The 19,478-nt window shown below is 42.5% G+C and overlaps 1 protein-coding gene across 1 annotated transcript in view; it reads left to right on the top strand.

Moving 5' to 3' along the window:
* SCD5 (stearoyl-CoA desaturase 5) overlaps positions 1-19,478 on the top strand; it is a 131,940-nt gene that overhangs the window by 69,781 nt on the left and 42,681 nt on the right. The window contains exon 2 of the mRNA XM_039845578.1: positions 12,338-12,468. Within this exon, the coding sequence (XP_039701512.1) occupies positions 12,338-12,468 (131 nt within the window). The remainder of the gene's footprint in view (positions 1-12,337; positions 12,469-19,478) is intronic.

Below are 19,478 nucleotides of genomic sequence, written 5' to 3'. Positions count from 1 at the left end.
CCACCCCCAGCTAGGATATGGCAGGCAGGAACCCTGTGCACCCCTCACTTCTCTGTGTAAGGAGCCTGGGTTCTCCATGAGTTGTTCCAGGGAGCTCTGATTCCCACGCCTAATAAATGGTTTCTCCCCATTCCCCAAGAGAAGCCTTGTGTGTCTTGAGGGAGAAGAAGAGTCTTTGAAGGAGAAAGCAAGAGGCCCAGAGGCAGCAGGAAGCCAAAGTGGAAAGATCCCAGTCTGAATGAGTTTATGCTCTAGAACAGTTCTCTCTCAAGGATTTGCTTTGGTGTCATACTGAACAAATATTGATAGATAATAAAGTAATAAGATAACTTTGACATTTTTTTGCATTTTTAGTAAAATGTTAAGTGATTGGCAGCTCCAAATACAGCTCTTCTTACACATGTGGCCCCTCCCAGCAGATGCCAAGCATTTTCAAAAGTGGACTGAAAGCGGAATAGTATTAGTCTAAAGAAAATTCTTCTCCTCTTGGCCCCCAATCATTCAGTTCAGTCAACTTGTTTTACATACTTGCCCTCAGGAGAAAGGCTGTCAACACCATTCTGTGATGATTAAGAGCTCTTTGCAATTATGTCAGACAAATTCTATTCCTGTAAAGGGATCTTTTACCATCGAGGTGTGAAGGTGGTACTACCTGCCATGCACAGATGATCTTCCGGTGCTGGTTCTGTTGGCAGTTCTTGTGTGACTATATTGTAGAATTGGTTTTGTGATGCTTTGAAGGAAGCCCTTGTCTCATCTTCTAAATTTTAAAATCTATGTGAAATAAACGTTTTCACTCCATACCTGAAGAAACAAAGCAGGAAGGAAGGGGAGGGAGGAGGGAGGAGGAGGAAGGAAGGAGGGGGAGGGAAAGGGAGGAGGGAAGAGGGAGGGGAGGAAGGAAGGAAGGAAGGAAGGAAGAGCAAGCACAGTGCTGTGTGTAAGGAGATGGAACTTCCATCCTGGGCTCTGTCACCAAAAATCCTTTGCCCACATCACAGACCAAGAGAAATTAGGTTTCTTTGGTCCTAATGAGTCTAACTGCCTTGCAACTCAAAGTGTGGTCTGTGGGACAGAGGCAATGTAGTCACCTGGTAGCTTGTTGGGAATGCAGGATCTCTGGCCCTGCTCAGACTTACGGGATTGTGTCTGCAGTTTGCCAAGATTCTTAGGTGATTTGTGGGGACATTCGTTTGAGAAGTACTGTCCTTGTGTATCACTCCCGTACAGACTGAGTAACTGAGTCACCCAGGGTCCCAGAGTCGCGAACCCCTGCCTTTTCAGCATAAGGTACTAGAATATGTGCATAGCTTTTAAAGCTCCTTAAGTTATTCTGATGCAGCTAGCCCAGCACCAGAAGCGCCAGCTGATACTGCTGTCTCCAGAGGCTGGCGGCTGGGGCACGGAGCAGCGTGAGGAGGGGGCTCGTGTGTCCGCACGGGCAGATAGCGAACATCCAGCACAACTTCAGTTTTGCCCACTGAATCCGTTTTTCACATCTGTCATTCTAAATCTGATCATATGAAAATTTTTAGTGGTATCCTATTGTCCTCAAGGTCAAATATATCTTATATCTTAGTATCATAAGTCCCTCCTGGTCAGGCCCCTGCCTGTTTTTCTCAGTTCACCTTACCCCACACCCCCTCCCAGGAGCCACACCAAATCATTTGCCACTGCTTGAGCACGCAAAGCCTCCACACCTCCATGCCTTTGTTCACTCTGTTCCCTCTATCAGAATGCCATTCCTCCTTCGCGAGCTCATCTTTCAGGAGCTCTTGTAGCACCTGGGCCTCTCCTTCATTGTTCTCATCACCCACATAAAGGTTTGTTTAACATGCACCTAGAGACTGCCCACCAGTAAAGGGACCACATCTGTCTTGTCCGGACCTGGATAAGGGCAGTTTCGTTCGAGGTGGGGAATGAGAGAAGAAGGGCAAAAACGTGATTGAGTGGGCTTAAAAGAGAATGGGAAGTGAGGAACTATAATGTGCAATTAAGAGACAATCCATTCACAACGTTTTGCTATAAGGGGGAGCAGAGAAGTGGAACAGGATCTAGATGAGGAAGTGGGATCAGGAGAGGTTTGTAAATTTTGTTGTTTAACTTGAGAGAAATAACAGTGTGGTTTTAGGCTGTGGGAATAATATGGAGGGAGGGTACTAATGATGCAGAGAGGAGGGGAAAATGGCAGAGCAGTTGAGTAGGATGGAGTGGATGGGATGCTCAAGGAAGGACCAGCCTTAAAGCGCATGCAGACTGGCCATCCGTGGTGATGGAGAAGTCATAGGGTATACAGGCTCGGATGCTAGAGGGTGGGTAGAGGTGGTGGAGCCTGAGGAGGTCCTGCTATTCTCGATGAGATCAGAAGCAAAGTTATCAGATGAGAGGAGAAGGGAGGTGTTTTGGGTGAGGTAATTGGAGCAGCTATGAAACAGAAGCCTAGGAGAGAGGGAGCACCTAGGAACCAGAGAAATGTAATATGATTGCTGGATAACATTAAAGCTCAACTGAGGTTAGTGGTCATGAATTTTAAAGTGAGACCAATCAACATGGTTGCGTATTTTTCGCTAGCTTAATTAGTTGCGCAGGTATGAGCAGAGAATACATGTAAAGACAGACATGATCCCCGCCCCCCCTAGAGATTTTGGTTTAGAAGAGAAGCTGGCATTAGACCAATAATTTCTTATTTAAATACAATGTGAATATTGCCATCTTGGAAAACACAGAGGGCTCGTGAGCATCTAAGAGGGATGCCTGGTCAAGCCCGAGAACCCGAAGTAAGCCTTGTATATACCCAATGAGGTCCTGGAAAAGATCCAAATTCTTGCCTTCTTTTTTGTTTGAATTACAAATAGTGTGGTGCAATAGCAGAGTAGTAACGAATTATGTATAATTTTGCGTATCTTTGTGATCTGCTGTGACTTTCATTCTAATTGTCATAGAAGCTGTAATTCAACCAGAAAAAGTAGCATTTGTCCAGGACTTCAGAGCAGTGTAAGGGGACCTAACTGAAACCAGAAAGGACGCTTGAGGAAGATAGGCAATAAGTGTAAAATGCATGAAATATATCTTCTCTTTCTCGTTCCATTCCTTTTCCATTGAATCTTCCTAGAAGACGGGGCAGTTGCTTAAAGAGTCATACCTTGGGAGGAGAGAACACATCTTCCTACAGCCCACATGCAGCACAACAGAAAGTGGCTTAGTGGAAGTAGGGGGGATTACAAAGAAGGGCCAAGGATTATTGTAAGTATAATAGAATTTAGAAGGTTTTAATAGTAAAGAGAAACTCTGTGCTTCTCAGCCTGCAGTCTCCAAGACCCTGTAAAAATGTTCTGCTTTCGAGAAAATTGTTGAAAGAGTACCTAGATGGAAATTGCTCAGAATCTGGAACTTCGTAAACCCAAATCTTTAAAAGGAAGATGTAAGGTCTAATTGAAATTCTTCGAAACACTATTTTACGAGATTAGTGGCCAGGGAGGGCCTTGCCCTGTCACTAGCAGCCCCTTATCAGGCCCCCTCTCTCAGATTTGGCCGGTCAGCCAAAAACTCTCAGACTTTGGACCAGCAGCAGCAGTAGCACCTGTGAATGTGTTAGAAACAAAATTTTCAGGTCCCTCCCCAGACCCACTGAACTGGAATCTCTGGGAGTGGGGCCCAGCATCTGCATTTAAACAAGATCCCCTGGTGACATGTACGGCACATTAAAGTTTGAGAATCAGCGACCTAAAATGCTGTTGATCTTTCATCCTCATCCTTTGCATTCATCTTGTTATTAAGTAATTTCATAGATAAATTACTCCTACAGCTCTCCACAGAACCAGAGAAGTGTGAAGAAGCGAGGACAGGTGTGGTTACACCTGGAGAATGAACAGGGAAGGTTTCAAGAAGAACTTTCCTAAGAATTTAGAGCAGGATTTGCTGTCTCGGCACTATGGACATTTTGGTAGTGATAATTCTTTGTTGTAGGAAGCATCTGGGCATTGGAGGAGGCTCAGCAGCATCTCTGGCCTTAACCCACTAGATCCCAGTAGCACCCTTCAAGTTTGGTTTGTGACAACTAACAATATCTGAAGACTTTGCTAAATGTCCCTGGGAGTGGGGAAAGGCAAAATTTCTCACCCTATGGAGAACCACAGGGTGATACAAGTACAGTTGTCTTCAGAGCAGGTTTTCAAGGAAGGGATATTTTACAGAGGCAGTAGATGCATTCATAACCTGGGCAATAACGTGCACCACCCACTGGTGCCTAGATATCAAACGCTCCACTGTCCAGGGCCTGGAGAGCAGCTGGCATCATCAAATGGAGCTGCTGGGAGGGGATTGCCAATAGCACTGAGACTTGACACAAAAGGGCGGCCTGGTCTCTCCTGCCCCTGAGCCCCAGGTGCCTGGAGCTCTGCAAAAGGTCCTGGTCTGGCTGGGCTAGAGAGAGTGCAGTGCTCTCTGGACCTCGGTCTCTCCATTTGTAAATCGAGGGGATGGGACCAGATGGTCTCTAAAAGAGGGTATACCTTATAGGGCAGTGGTTTCCAGGGCCTGGCTGTGCATCAGAATCACCCGTGGAGAAGGTTGCCTGCTCTCCAGGTCCTCACCTCCAACTCAGTCCAGTCTGTAAGCCCCAGCCTCTGTTTAAGATCCCAGGTGACCGCCAGGTGCTCAGCCAGGCCTAAGAACTGCTGTACCGGGAGAAAAGGCTCGGGGCTGGACTGATCTGCTGTTTGGGCCCCAGCTTTGCCACTGTGAGATTTCAAGGCATTTTACTTAAGGATTCTGGGCCTCAGTTTTGCACATCTGTAAAATGGGGATTATGATACCTACCTTCTAGGAGTAAACCAATAAAATTAGGTACATTGGTAAAGTGACAGCCCATGACAGGACAGGTGTTCAGTAAGGGTAGGCTCCCTTCTCCAGCCTCCCTTCTGACATTCTGTCAAGTAGTGCTGTGCTTTTTGTTTTTTTTTTTAAGAGGAATTTTACTGTGCAGTGGTTAAGAAATCAAGGGATCCAACTTCCTTTTGCACTCTGTTCATAAATATCGATCTTTTCATCTTATCACATCCATAATAGGGGTTGTGATGATCTTATGTATGCAAACTATTTGAAAGTGGACAAAAGACTATTGTTTTAAGAGGTATTAGAAGGATTTATAGCAAAATATTAACCGGGATTGATTTGGGGTGGTGATTATTTTCCCACCGTCTACTTTCCATAAATTTTCTAAATACTTCCATGCTTAACATCCTTTAATGGCTTCCCATAGCTGAGCACAGCATCCAGTCGCCTCAGTGAGTTCCCAGGACCTGCTTGACCAGCCCCTACATGTAAGCCCCTTGAACCTTTTCTTGATCCTCCTCCTTCCTCTTGGGCTTCAAAAACGGTTTTAAAAAAATTATGGTAAAATATACATAACATATTATTTTAACTGTTTTTAAGTGTACAATTGAGTGGCTTCAAGTACATTCACGACGTGCTACCATCACCACCATCCATTTCCAGAACTCGCCACCATCCCAAACAAAAGCTCTGTACCATCGAACAGCTCCCCATTTCCCCCTCCCTCCATCCCCTGGGAACTTCTATTCTACTTTCTGTCCCTGTGATTTTGCCTATTCTAGGTACTCCATGGAAGTGGTATTATACAATATTTGTCTTTTGTGTCTAGTTGATTTCACTTAGCATAATGTTTTCAGAGTTCATCCATGTTCTGTATTGTGTGTCGGAATTCCATTCCACTTGAAGGTTGTACATTTATACTGCATTTTGTTTATCCACTCATCTGTTGATGGACAGTTGGGTTGTTTTCACCCTTTGGCTGTTATGGATAATGCTGCTGTGAACATGGGTAAATGAGTGTCTATTTGAGTCTCTGCTTTCAATTCTTTGGGGTGGTTAGGGAGGAAACATTTTCCTTCTACCCTCTTAGGTTCTTTGGCTGGTATAATAATCAAATTAACGTAAGACAGATTAACAGGAGAAAAAAATTAATTTTGTAAGTACAGCAGTTCCATAAGAACATGAAGGCCTGCAGGCAGTTAGGCAATTGGGGCTTATATGCCATTCTGGACAAAAGAGAAGAATCAGGAGTCTGGGACTTAAAAGGGGAGAAAGGCAACTCACAAAGAAATAGAAAAATGAATGTCTGCCATGCCATGCAGAGACAGTGGGACACAGAGAGGATTTTGGCCTGCAAGCCTTGCCAAGTTCCCTCACTACATCTAACCCATGTTCTTTGTAGATATCTCTGATGATAGTGTTTTTCCTGGACCAGGCCCTTTGTCTAAATTCTTTTAGGCAGTTAAGGGGGAGACAAAAAGCTGTTCTTGAGACTTTTAGAACTCGATTGTCTTCAGCTCAAAATACTTTGCATGCCAGGTGACATATTCTGGGAAGACTCCTTCTGAACCCCTACAGGGTGTATACCTGGAAGTAGAATTGATGGATTAAATGGTAATTCTATATTTAACTTTTGAGGAACCACCAAACTTTTTGGTGGCATCTGTATCATTTTACTTTCCCACTAGCAGTTCACAAGGGTTCCAATTTCTCCACATCCTCACCATCCCTTGTTATTTTCTGTTTGTTTTTATTTCATTATAGTAGCTGTCTTAGTGGGTGTGAGGTGGTCAGATACAGGCTTTTTTTTTTTTTTTTTAAATCAGATTCTCTTCCCCAGTGCAGGGCTTTGCATCTGTTGGTCCTTCTATCTGAATCTTGCCTCTTCCTCATTCTTTAGAGGTTAGTTTAACTCTCACTTCCTCTACAGTCTTCTCTGGTCCCACGAGCTAAAGTATCCCCCCTTTAATCTCTCTTATATTACTCTGTTCATTTCGTTCAGAGTTCTTGTCATACTTTGTAATTATATAGTAAATCATCTTTTTTCAAACTCTTGTTAACTCCACCGGGGAAGGGGCCATGTTTGTGTGGTCACCCTGTGAACCTAGTTCTGAGTTTAGTGCCTGGTCCGTAATGGGAGCTCAGCAAACTGTCTCATGAAGCATGGGCTTGCCTGGTGCTCATGTTTATGACATGCTGAGGCTGAATTGGATGTAGAATGATGGAAAGGTGTTATTATAAGTAAACTTGCCATCTGGGAAAGGCAAAACACAACGCAAGGGTTTTGACCTTCGGCTTGCGTTTAGAGCTGACTAAAAGTACATGATGGATTCGTGCTCCTCCCATTAGAATTAAGGCAGCCTCTAGGTGATCCAGCAGGCAGCAGGGGTATTCAGGGGATGGGCTATCCATGCCTTAGATCACTTCCTAGCTGTATCACTTTCTGTTTGGTTTCCTTCATCTGTAAAATGCAGATCATAATATTATCTGCCTCTAGACTTGAGGTGAGTATTTAATGTTATTATATATAAAGTGCTTAGAATGGCCTGCCATATAAAGTAATAGAAAGCTCTCAGTCAACAGTAGCTATTATTATTATTCATTAGTTTTCATTCCGATGCTACAGAGACATAGGTAATAAGCAAGGGTTAAAGAGCCCTGCCAATTGCTTCCTCTGTCTAGAGCTCAGGAATGGGGCTTGAAGGGAGCTCTCTCTGATCAGGTCCAGAATAAAGGGAGTTTTAAATTTTGATTCTTAGCATTTCTCCAGGAATGTTCTCTGGTTGTGTAGTCCAGAGGCGGTCACTACAGTTAGTCTCCAAATAGGGGGCTCAAAATAGATGGGAAGCTCTGCCTTCCCCCTTGGAAGCCAAAGGGGCTGTGGATTATCCCTTTTCTGTTATCGGCAGCTACAGCTTGGGCTTGTGAGCAAAACATGGGCAACTGGGTGTTTCTGCTTTGGAATCTTGGGTCTTGAGAGATTCAGGCATAGGCGTAGCTTCAAATAGAGACTTTTCTTGGCAGCTGTGGCAGGTTCAAGGGTCCATGGTGTGACATGAGTGTCCAGGGATGATGTTGTCTATGGTGGCATCTTAGGCAAGTGGTTGACTTTTGCTTGATTTGTTCTTTTTTGTTTCGTGACACGTCTGTATTTTATTTTACATAAAGAAAAATACATAATAAAAAAATCTAATAGGAATTCAGTAATTTTTTAATAACTGCTTTATTGAGCTATATAACTCATACCATACAGTTCATCTATTTAAAATGTACAGTTCATAGGTTTTTAGTATAGTCATGGAATTATGCAACCATTACCAAAATCAATTATAGAACATTTTTATCACCCTTTATCCCCCAAACCCTACACCCATTAGCAGTCGTTCCCTTCTTCCTCTACCCTTGCCCACCCTAGCCCCAGGCAACATGAATCTACTTTCTGTCAAACTATTCTTTCACTAAGATTTAAGCTGTACCTTCCTTCCTTTGGGGAAAGGTTCCTACTTTAGGCTTGCATTCGTTACCTATCGCTGCAGAACAAATTACCCTCAAATTTTGCAGCTTAAAACAACATACATTATGTTTTCATAGGTTTTATGGAGCAGGATCCAGGTACAGATGAGCTGGGTCCTCTCCATCAGGAGCTCTCATGAGGCAGCAGTGTGTTGGTCAGGGCTGTGGTCTTACCTGGAGGCTCAAGTGGGGAAAGATCTGCTTTCAAACTCACTTACGGTGTTGCTTGAGGACTGTTGGACTGAGGGCCTCATTTCTGTGCTGGCTGTTGTCTGGAGACCGTCCTCAGTTCTTTGCCCCATGGGCCTTCCCAGCATGGCAGCCTACTTCATCAAAGCCAATATGAGAATCTGCCAGCAAAACAGAAGTCACAATCTTTTGTAATCTAATCATGGAAATGACATTTCCTCAGTGTTGCTGTATGCTTTTGGTTAGAAGCAAGTTACGCAAGGCCGTGAATACCAGGAGACAGGGAGCTCTGGGCCATCTTAGAGGCTGTGTACTAAAACTATTTTGCAACCCTTCCATGAGTTCTGTAGGCTACTCAATATCTTCATAAACATTTCTTTTTGTCTTGAGCTAACCAGAATTGGTGACGCTTGTTTGTGTTCAGACCAATATACGAATGTTCATCAACATACGACGGGGTTAAGTCCATCGTAAGTGGAAAGTAATTATAAGTTGAAAATGCATTTACTAGACCTAACCAACTCAGTATCATAGCTTAGCCTAGCCTACCTTAAACGTGCTCAGAGCACTTACATTAGCCTACAGTTGGGCAACTTGAATTTCATCTCAAAAGTAATTGCCTTCCTCACCTTCTGCTGACCAGAAGTAGGAGACATAGACAGGCATTTTGTAGACATGATGAGATGCAAAAACACACAAAAAAACAATATCCAAAAACCGCTGGCAACACAATACACTGTATTGGTTTACCCTTGTGATTCCATGGCTGACTGGGAGATGTGGCCGGAGAGAGTGTCTTACTGCATGTCACTAGCCTGGGAAAAGACCAAACTTCAAAACCTGAAGTACAGTTTCTAATGAATACATACCGCTTTCGCACCATCGTAAAGTCTAAAAATCATAGGTCAAAACATTGTCTGTCAGAGACTGTCTGTACTTGCTTACTATTCTGTAATTTTGTGAATCTGGTTTCTATTACTTTAGCTCCTTCCTCTGTGAGTTATTAACACTGCTAATTACTCTTTTTTTTTTTTGCAAACTTATCAATTCTGTGTCTGAATACTTTACTACCTCAGAGCTAGCTAGCCAGCATCCATCAAAAACTAATTTGGATATTAATCTCTACAACGATCATAGAAGAGAGGTTAAGAACCTCTCAAATTAGCCTTATCAAAATAGGAAAACTGAGTCCTGTTAATGGAACAGCCCATGAATTTTCATATTCAGCCCAGGATTTTTGCAGTTTATTCTCATTTGGGCTATGACCAGAAGGTTACTTTCTGCCCTAGAGGTTTTGCAGAATTTTAGTATCAGAAATCCAATACAAACTAGCTTATGCAACAAAAAGGAATTTGTTGTTTCATATAACTCAGAGTAATACTGGAGAGGCTCACAGGTTCAGAAGAACTATAGAGCTCCAGGGCCTGCAACCAGTGGCTCCATGCAGGCAGCTCTCTCTCAAGCTCATGTTGACATCTCCATCATCTTTGTGTCTCTCTTTCTCGGTCTCAGTCTTCATCATTGCAATCATGCTTTGGTATGTGACTGTTAGTCTCTTCCAGCCAGAATAGGAGAAAGGTTGGGTCAGGTTTTCATTCCCAATGCTAGGAAGATGGGATACTATGCTAGGCCAGGCCTTGGCCATATGGCCACGTTATTGTTGCCAGAAGTAGGACATGAAAAACTACCTCCCAGTACAGGCTCTGACACGAGCCCACTGTCAGTGCCCACCATCCCACCCCCACCCAGGCATGAACAAATCAACCATGTAGGTGACCCCTGAAATATCTGAGATCTCAAAAGGACAAGATAGCGCCATAGTCTGTGTTAAGACCCTGCTGGGAACTGTGGACTAGAGGGCTTCTTTCTTGACCAGTGTTTTTCATGGAGTCTCAGAATTCCTTTCATTGCATCCAAGGTCCAGTGTCTCAGCCCGCTGGCAAAATGGGGTCACACTGAATTTTTCCTGTATAGATTTCTTTTGTTGCCTAACTACTTGATGGTTGGGGAAAAATTATTGGTAGAGATGTGAAGGTCAGGGATGACATGGAAAATAGCTGTCCATTTCATGGACTCATGACCAAAGTTACATTACAATAACAAAAGAGACCAGAACTTTTTATTTATTGCCACTTTCTGTGATTTTTGAGCAGATTGTTGATTTTTGTTTTTAATCTTTCAAATGAGGAATAATTTGTCAAATTCATGTATTCAGAGACTCATTAATCTTAGTGCCAAGAGCAAGTCTTGTTTTTAGACCCAGAGGATCTTAGATCTTGATCTTGGATTGAGATCAAGGTTAGTCAGACTCGGTTTTTGGAAGATATAATATTGCACTTCCTTTAAATATATGTATTGTCACTGAAGTTCTTCCAAGGAAGTTCTACAGGAAATACTAAGAAATTGTCTTGGTCTGGGACCATTCGCAATTGCTTGGGAATGTACTCACAGCTGATCACTTGTTCTTTGGCAATTTTTAATGGGTTGCCCTGCATGTGCTAAGTGCTAGAAGCAATTGTGTCAGATAATCTGCTCGATCTTACCTACTTATAGCCTGAGTTAAGGCTCTACCCCCAATTAAGGAAGCAGCTCACTTTTAAATTTAGGTTGGGATCCAATATTAAGAATGACGGTGGGGTCTAGAGAAGTGAAGATTAAACTTACCTGATGCTTCGGAAACGCAAAGGGGCATGTAGAGGGCAGGAACTCAGTTCTTGGTTCAGAGTCTCAGCAAAGACACCTCCTAGCTTTGTGATACTGGGAAATTAGTTTACTTCTTTAAGCCTCTGTTTCCTCATTTGTAAAATGGGGTAATAATAATACAAACCCAATGGTATTGTTTGATGTGTTTTAACAAGATAATCCAAGTAAGACATTTAGCATTATGTGGGCATATTGCTTTAAAAACACTCTGATAGTTGTAATAATCTCAGGAATCATGATATTTTTGGTCCCTGTGTGTCCCCTTTCTACCATGCAGTCTCCATACACAGAGCAAATTACTGCCACTACCTGGGGGTGGCATGGAGGCTCTGGCGGACTTTAGAACCAGGCTGCCTTGGGTTTATATGGAAGATTCAACTTTCAGAGATCCAGTTCCTCAACTGAAAAAAGAGACAGTAACACATGTTGTGAGGTTTAGATTAATATATTTAAATGTATGGCAGATAATAAGCTCCACTGTAGGATAGCTCTTTAATGTTCCTCATCTGGCCATCTTTGCCAGCCCAGGTCATAGTGATGGTATAAGTGAAGATCTCCAGAAGACAAATCTCAGTGGTCTCTGATGTCAGTTTATCCCAGCCAGACTTCATTGCTTTTAGGTCTGCCTAATTTTCTTCAAACCAAGGTCTGTGGAGCCATGATAATGGGCACTACCACTTAGAAATATGCTCTTCTTATAACTCATCCTGGCATGGTTGCCAATTAAGGGGCAACATAGAGCTCAAGCTCAGCTCCACTGAGAGTGGACTTGTAAGGCCGAATTATAAATGCACAGGAATATGGTTGTATCTTTGCATCAAGACTAGCAAGAAACATTAGCAAATAGAAGATTTGTTTGATATAGAAAAAATTATCTTGGAAGGTCAGTGTTTCTTGAGGAAAGTTCTCTCTGCTTCTGCCTGGTATTGGAAAGTTACAAATCAATAAAAAGGCTGCATTTGCTCAAACTATTGATTCTTCATATTGTAGATTCTTCCCCTGACACCATTTCACACAGGTCCCTATTCAGGAGAGAAAAGAAGGATGGGAGATGTTTAAAAACTGTGACATCTGTTGACATTCTCCTTGTGTCTTGCAGCCTACTTCTGCTTCCTCCTGACTGCTCTGGGTGTGACAGCTGGTGCCCATCGCTTGTGGAGCCACAGGTCCTACAAGGCCAAGCTGCCTCTGAGGATATTTCTGGCTGCCGCCAACTCCATGGCTTTCCAGGTAGGGATGGAGGGCACTCTCTGCCTTAGGTGGCACTGTGGGGGGAGGCACAGACAGGCTCCCTGTGGAATGGTCTTTCCTCTACACTCATTCTAGGCTCAGTGCTCAGACCCCAAGCACTCCCTGCCTGTCCCAAGTTGTATCTCCTCGTGACTTTTCATACTGTAAAATGTCACCTGGGGATTTTGTGGCCCAAAGCATGCTGAGCTACAAAGGAAGAAAGGAGATTCCTCCCTCCAGAATTCATGCCCTTAGTACCCCCTGAAACCCTCAACATCCTTCTGGCTCTAATGAGGGCCAAGTTCTATGCCAAACATGCTATATACATATTGCTTTTGATCCTCCTACATGCTATGTGTTATATGTGTCCTCAGATGAGGAAATTAATGCTTAATGAAGTTACAGAACTTACCCAAATTATATGACTGAGAATGGAACATTTAGAGTAGGCAAATACAGATCTGATACAAAGCTATTGCTCTTATAAAACGTTTTCCTGAAGTCACCCTATAAGTTTGTGGTGGAAAATCTGTTCAATATGGAGTCAGAAGACTCAGTGTTTGAATCTTACTCTGATGGTTGCTAGCTGTGAATCACTTACTCATCTCCAACATCTTTATCTATAAAAATATGAATATGACTTCACTCCAGAGGTGTTATGAATTCATTGAAAATTGCAAGGAGCTATAAAAATGTAAGAGAACATCATTATTACACTAGAATTGGACCACATCCTTTAGGACTGTTCCAGTCCCAGATCATTTCCCACCACTTGGGCACTTTCTGAACTGCCAGAATTTTGGCTCAATCATGGATCTTGGCTTTTCCAATTCCTCATCTGATCCAGGCAGGCTAAATGAGAACAACTTGTTTTCAAAGTTTCTGCCCATTTATAAATGCAGATGATTCCAGGCACTGTGTATTTTCACCCATTGGGAAGAAATGGCGATTCTCAAAACTGCTTTAGGGTCCAGAGAGAGAAAAGACTCAGGAGCCTCTTTGTGACCCTCAGACATCATGTGGCCACCTCTACAATGGGCCTCCCACCCCTACAAGACAGACTAATTGTGTGCATTTCTCTAAGTTGCTCTTTTATACAAATTCAGATGCCTATTTCAGGCTTCCCTCCTACCATTTGAGCATCAATAAAGCAAATAGGATGCAACACAATAGATTTTTAGGCAACACAATTCATATTCTGAATACCTACTGGTTATGATTCAAGCACAGTGGGGGATTAGTAACAGGGCCCTAGGGAAGAAGCTGTTGTGCACAGAGGAGTTGGCAGCTTCTTGGTTTCATGTTTTGTCACCGTTGGCAATGTGAACTGTGCTGCACTTTATTTTGACTTCAGCCATCTTAGTTCAGTGTTGTGCTTTGTTTATCACGACAATGAGTTATGATAATGATAATTTAGAAACTCATTGACTTGGGTCTTAGATGCTATTTTGAACTTAACTTGGTAATTTCCATTTATTTTGTTAAGCAGATCATTATTTTTAGCTTCCAATTATGCATTCATGTAGTTTTAAAGCACTTCTGTTATTGGAATTTTTTTCTAAAATAAAAAACTTGAAATTGAGAGCCTAGTGAAACTATTTGTTTGTAACTCAATTTTTGAGGTCCTAAGTTTCCTTAACAAAACCTCACATACCAGAACATCACACTGTGATTTCAGATTTACTTTGGGGAGAAAGTACATTGTAGATTCAGGTCCTGCAATAAATTCTCGGCTCTGCCTTTTGCTATATTTGAGCCCTTGTGCAAATTTCCGCTCCTTTATCTGCAAAGGGAGGTGATAATAATACTTACCTCACACAGTTGTTGGGAGGATGAAATAATGAATAAAAAGTGCCCATGTTATTATAGAAGCACTCAGTGAATATCATTCCCCCTCTTCTTTATGAGAACTGGCCCACAATCTCATTCATTTTTGTATTTTAGTGCCCATGATATAGAAAACACTCAATGATTATTAAATGAATTAATAGTTTTAAAAAGTATTTTTAGAAGTCATCAAATTTGAACTATACATACTTCTGCCAGGCCCACATTTGTGGCAGATTTTTTCATTCATCCAACAAATAGTTATTGAGCACCTACTATGTGGCAGGCACTGAGCTAAGCACAGGGGGTTTAATGATTAACAAACACAATCTCAGTCCTCGCCTTCATCTAATAGGGTATTAGAATTCCCACAGTTTCCCACTGGAAATGTCAGGTGCTTCATGAGTCTGAGGTTTTATAACAATGTCACTTAGACCTAGGTGAGAGGTATCTACAATAATCAGCATAGGGCCAACTTCCATACAACGCATAACTGTGTCAGAGGGAAAGAATGCAGTCAATCCAGACCACTTAACCGTAGGAAGAGAACTACCTGGGAAAGTAAAAAATGTGCTGTGATCTGCCAGTCTAGGGTATTGACCTACAGCCCTGACTTAATGCAGAGTCATTGATTTATTTTTCCTCCAAAGTCCTCTGGGATTTTTAAAGATAGTTTCAAGGGTTCTCTTCTGCTCTCTTCCATCAGAATGGTCGTGCCTTTGGCCCAAATGAACAAATCATGCTTAGTTATCTCGATTTGAGGATCAGCAGGGCTTTTGCTAGATGCTGCAAATAAGATCTCAATCATCAAAAACAATCTTCTTAAAACCGAGACAAATATTTGCAACTCTCTTTTTTCTTTCTTCTGTAGAGGGTGTATGTACTGTGCAGGGGGAGATGGAGGTAGTCGGAAAAGATGTCTTTCTGCTGTTGTCTTTATATTTTCCTAGAGACTGCTTCTTAAATGGGGATTAAGGCCTTCGATTCTTTTCGTTGAAATCCTCTGTTATTATACAGGAGCCCTACTGACATGGAGATAAAAGGGGAGCATTCTGTAGTCCTGTAATTAGGTCTCAGCCTTCTGGCGAGTCTGAGATGAGTATTTTGCACATACATTTTACAAATACATGTGCTAAGCATTGTTCTCAAAGCCCAAGTTACTCAGGCTTTGGTAAAATCCACTTGATTAGACTCTGGTAAAATATTTTTCTTTTTTTTTTAATTAAAATTATTGGGGTGACATTGGTTAATAAAATCATATAGATTTCAAGTGTACAGTTTGGTAATCATCATATGTGTATTGCATTGTGTGTTCTCCACCCGAAGTTAAATTTCCTTCTGTCACCATATAATTAACCACCTTTATTCCTCTACCTCTCCTTTCCCCTCTTCCCTCTGGTAACCACTAATAGTTTCTCTTGAGGACAGATCTTGCTAAGGAGAATGAGAGCTCTGTGCAGAGCTTGCATTTCAAAAACGGTTACTTCTCTCCTTTTCCTTCTGGGAGAGTAAGGGGGAGTTTTCTTAGCTGTTCATGGCAAGAACCTGGTAGGGCTCCTAGAGGTAAAATTCATGAAAATGTGAAGCCCCCTAGGACTGGGCCCTCTAGGAGTTTTTAATTCTCAAGCTTGTCCAAATCGAGCCTCCAGTAGTTCATCAGTTATAGCTTAAAGTGTCCTATTCGTCCTGGCGCCAGCTGCAGGCTTTTGCTCCTGGGCCTCTGTGTCCAGTAGGCTGTGATTCTCTGTAACTGCCTGTTTGTCTCTCTAGTTTTCAGGGCAGGAGTTTGCCTGTGACCTCAATTCTCCAACGGATCTAGGAAGAGTTGTTGATTTTCAGTTTGTTCGGTTTTTATTTCTTATCACGAGGATAGGAATGACTTCTTCCGAGCTCTTTACATGTCAGACCAGAAAGTGGAGGTTACAGTATGATTTGTAAATATGTCAAGTAAATCAAATGGCTATGGGCCATGAACTTTGGCAGGTATATCACAAGAAAAACCACAATGACTTTTGAGTGCTAACTGCATACTGGCATTTCATTAAGTACATTAGCCATCTGACAATACCCCTACAAAGTAGATACTGTTATTTTCTTCTTTCAATAGGTGAGAAAATTGAAAGAAAGAGGCTATGTTACCTGGCCAAGAACATATAGATTTAAGCGACAGAAAGAGGATTCAAGTGCAGGCAGCTTGACTCTAAAGGTTACCTTCTCACTGATGCTTAATGCCTCTCCCCGGATCAAAGTGTATATTTATCCTTTCATTTTGCAAATACATTTGCTAAGCATTGTTTCCATCACTGAAGAACAAGACAGACAAGGTCTCTGTCCTCAGAACGTATATATTACAGTGAGAGAGAAAGCAAATAAATAAAGGAACAAAAGAATATGAAGAATGTGAGAGAGAGTGACAAGAAGGCGGCTTCTATAGAGCGGGGGTCAGAGAAGACATCGCCGAGGAGATAACGTCATTGCTGAGACCTGAGAGGGAGAACAGGTAGGGGAAGCACATTCCCGACAGAAGGAGGAGCCAGAGCAAAGTGAGAGGAAGTGTGTGTTCAAGGAAGAGGAGGATGGCCAGCGTGGCTGGTCCACGTGAGTGTGGGAGGTGGTCATGGAAGAGGCCAGAGAGGGGGACAGGGGCCACACCAGTGCAGGGCTCTGTCAGGCATCGCAAGGAGTTTGGGTATTCTTCTAAAAGCCACGGGAAGGCACTGCGAGATTTTAGGCAGGGGTGCGACATGGCCTCATACATTTCAATGGCACGAGGAAGACTCAGATCACACTTGTGAGACCCAGGAGATTTTGTGCCAGATTCAGAATCGTGGACCAGCCTCCAAAACTGGGTCCTGTGGATGTGCACGTCGAGGAAGGAGATTGGGATATGAGGCGGTGCTCTCGAAGATGGCTCAGGGTGTTAGCAGCAGCACGTGGTAGCATTTGGTTAGAAGGAGAACAAAACACTGGAACACTACTGCAGGCTCGAGAATCCTTAACCTCACGTGGCTCTCTGTGCAGGTTCTGACTCACTGCAGACATCCTGTTTCAGTGTTTGCCACCTTTTCTCACCGTGAGCCTAGGTTTCAGATGTACAGCCTTCCTTCTGCACGTCAGAGACGGGTTTGCCTTCCTCTTTTTAGGATGAATGGATGTTGCTGGTTTCCTCCTCCTTTGTAAACAGGCTGCAGCACAAGTGGTCCCGACCACGATGCCCTCCCGGTGTGGTTTTGGAAGGTAGCTTGCATGCCATGCCTCATAATGTCTCTTCCCACAGCATTTTACTCTCTTAGCACATTTGGAAGTCAACTGGAAAGGGCAAATGGCTTGGCCATCTTTGAGCAACTTCTCTGCTTGTGACAGTGGTGATTTATGGATTCATTCAAGCATTGATGCTATATGCATACTTCTTTTTAACTCCAGTATTGACAGTATTGGTGGGGATACTCTGACAGATGATGGCGTGGAAGGAGAGGGGTGTGTGTGTCGTGTGTGTGTGTGTGTGTGTGTGAGATGAGGTTGGAGAGAGAGAGGAAATTCTCCTGAGGCTGCTGCAGGAGGCACAGTATTTTCCTGTCTGATGGAGATTTAAATGGCCCCACTCCCCTAAGATGCCTTACTTCCTTCTTTGTAGTGGATCTAGGTCAGTGAAAGCAGATGACATGAGTGAAATCACCTCAAAGGTATGAAAAGGTGATAGCCTGGGGTGGCCTGGGAAAAGAGAGTAATTCTATAAATGGACACAGCAGCCAATAGGGTGGTCTGCCTCTCAGGTTACCCTCCACAAACACTGCAGAAACATGCAGGTGTTATGCTCTGCAAGACAGATGTATTCCTTAGCATTGTAAGGCGATTAAATTTTTGTAAGCAAAAAAACATATACTCTACAGGCACACAGAGTTTTTATTTAAAGAAATACTTGGTAGGGGGTATTTTTGTAAATAAATAGCTACTAGATTTTACATTAATTTGGCCCCGCATCTATATTGAAAGAAAGATACGCTGTTTAAGATGAATTCCACATTCAGTCCTATCAATTTGGAAGCTATTCTGCAACATATTTTTAAGGCAAATGTTTCATTCTGTCTTCTTTTCATAAAGAAATCTTGAGAAGTGCTCAGGCAGGCCACCTCTTTAACCTTGCTCTCTCCCCTGTCAATCTCTTCCCTTCCTAGGACCACAGAAGGTTGGAGCTGGGGAACTTTAGAAGCCAAGTCTCATCCTTTTTCTCACAACTAAAGAAACTAAGGCCCAAATGCCTGAGCTTATTTTTGTTTATTTTCCCACATTGTCTCCAAAAATGTTTATAGGTGTTGAAGGAGACTGTCTCAATGCAATGTCCTGACAAGCTATTTCTTCCTGTACCTGCCACCAACTATTTGGGCTGAGATAGCATGTTGTCACTGCTCATTCTTTATTTCATTGCTCTCCTGCCAGATACTCTTATGTTGCTGCTTTCTAGGTTTCCCAACCCACCGATTATTTTGCATTTGGATAATTTCTCTCCCAGCTGCCTTCATTTGCATTTTTCCTAAATCAAACCACATTGTGATAATTTCTATTCATATTTCTAACCTCTTTAGATCCATCTGTGTTATTTCTCTGTTCTCAAAGATGTCTGCAGCACCTCTTAATTTGGTACCAACAGTGTTATTAACAAAATGTGTACGCCTCGTTCTCAGTCATTAATGAAGATGCTAAATAAAACCACTAGATCTAACAGATAGGGTGGGGCCTTCCACTGGCTGCCTCCTCCGCCCCAGCCCCCTCACTAGATATTGAGCTGTTTTTCGTTCCTGATCCTTATTTATCAAAGTTCAGGCTTTTCAATCATCCTGTCCTAGTTCCTACTAGTGCTAACCAGAGGTCTTGTCACAGGAATATTTCAGGGATGCTATTTTAGATACTTAATTAAGCTCCAAAGATCCAATAGCTCCAGGAGTCATTGAAACAACCATTTTAATTAATGGTAAAATTTACAGAGTTTCATATGCCAGAGGTAATTTCTAGCCTTGCTTATAAAACTTCTTTTAAAAGGCAGATACATTTTATTATCTTCATCTTCTCCTATTGACTCTTCTACAGCTTTTGCATAAATCTGCTAGTTAATTCCTTTTGAATGTAAAGGTGCATAAACCACTAATGCTCATGAGGAACACAAGTGACGTATAAAAAATGACCCT

Source organism: Pteropus medius, unplaced genomic scaffold, assembly GCF_902729225.1.
Source record: "Pteropus medius unplaced genomic scaffold, Ma_sr-lr_union100, whole genome shotgun sequence".
Lineage (NCBI taxonomy): Eukaryota > Metazoa > Chordata > Mammalia > Chiroptera > Pteropodidae > Pteropus > Pteropus medius.
This window is presented reverse-complemented; position numbering and strand designations above follow the sequence as displayed.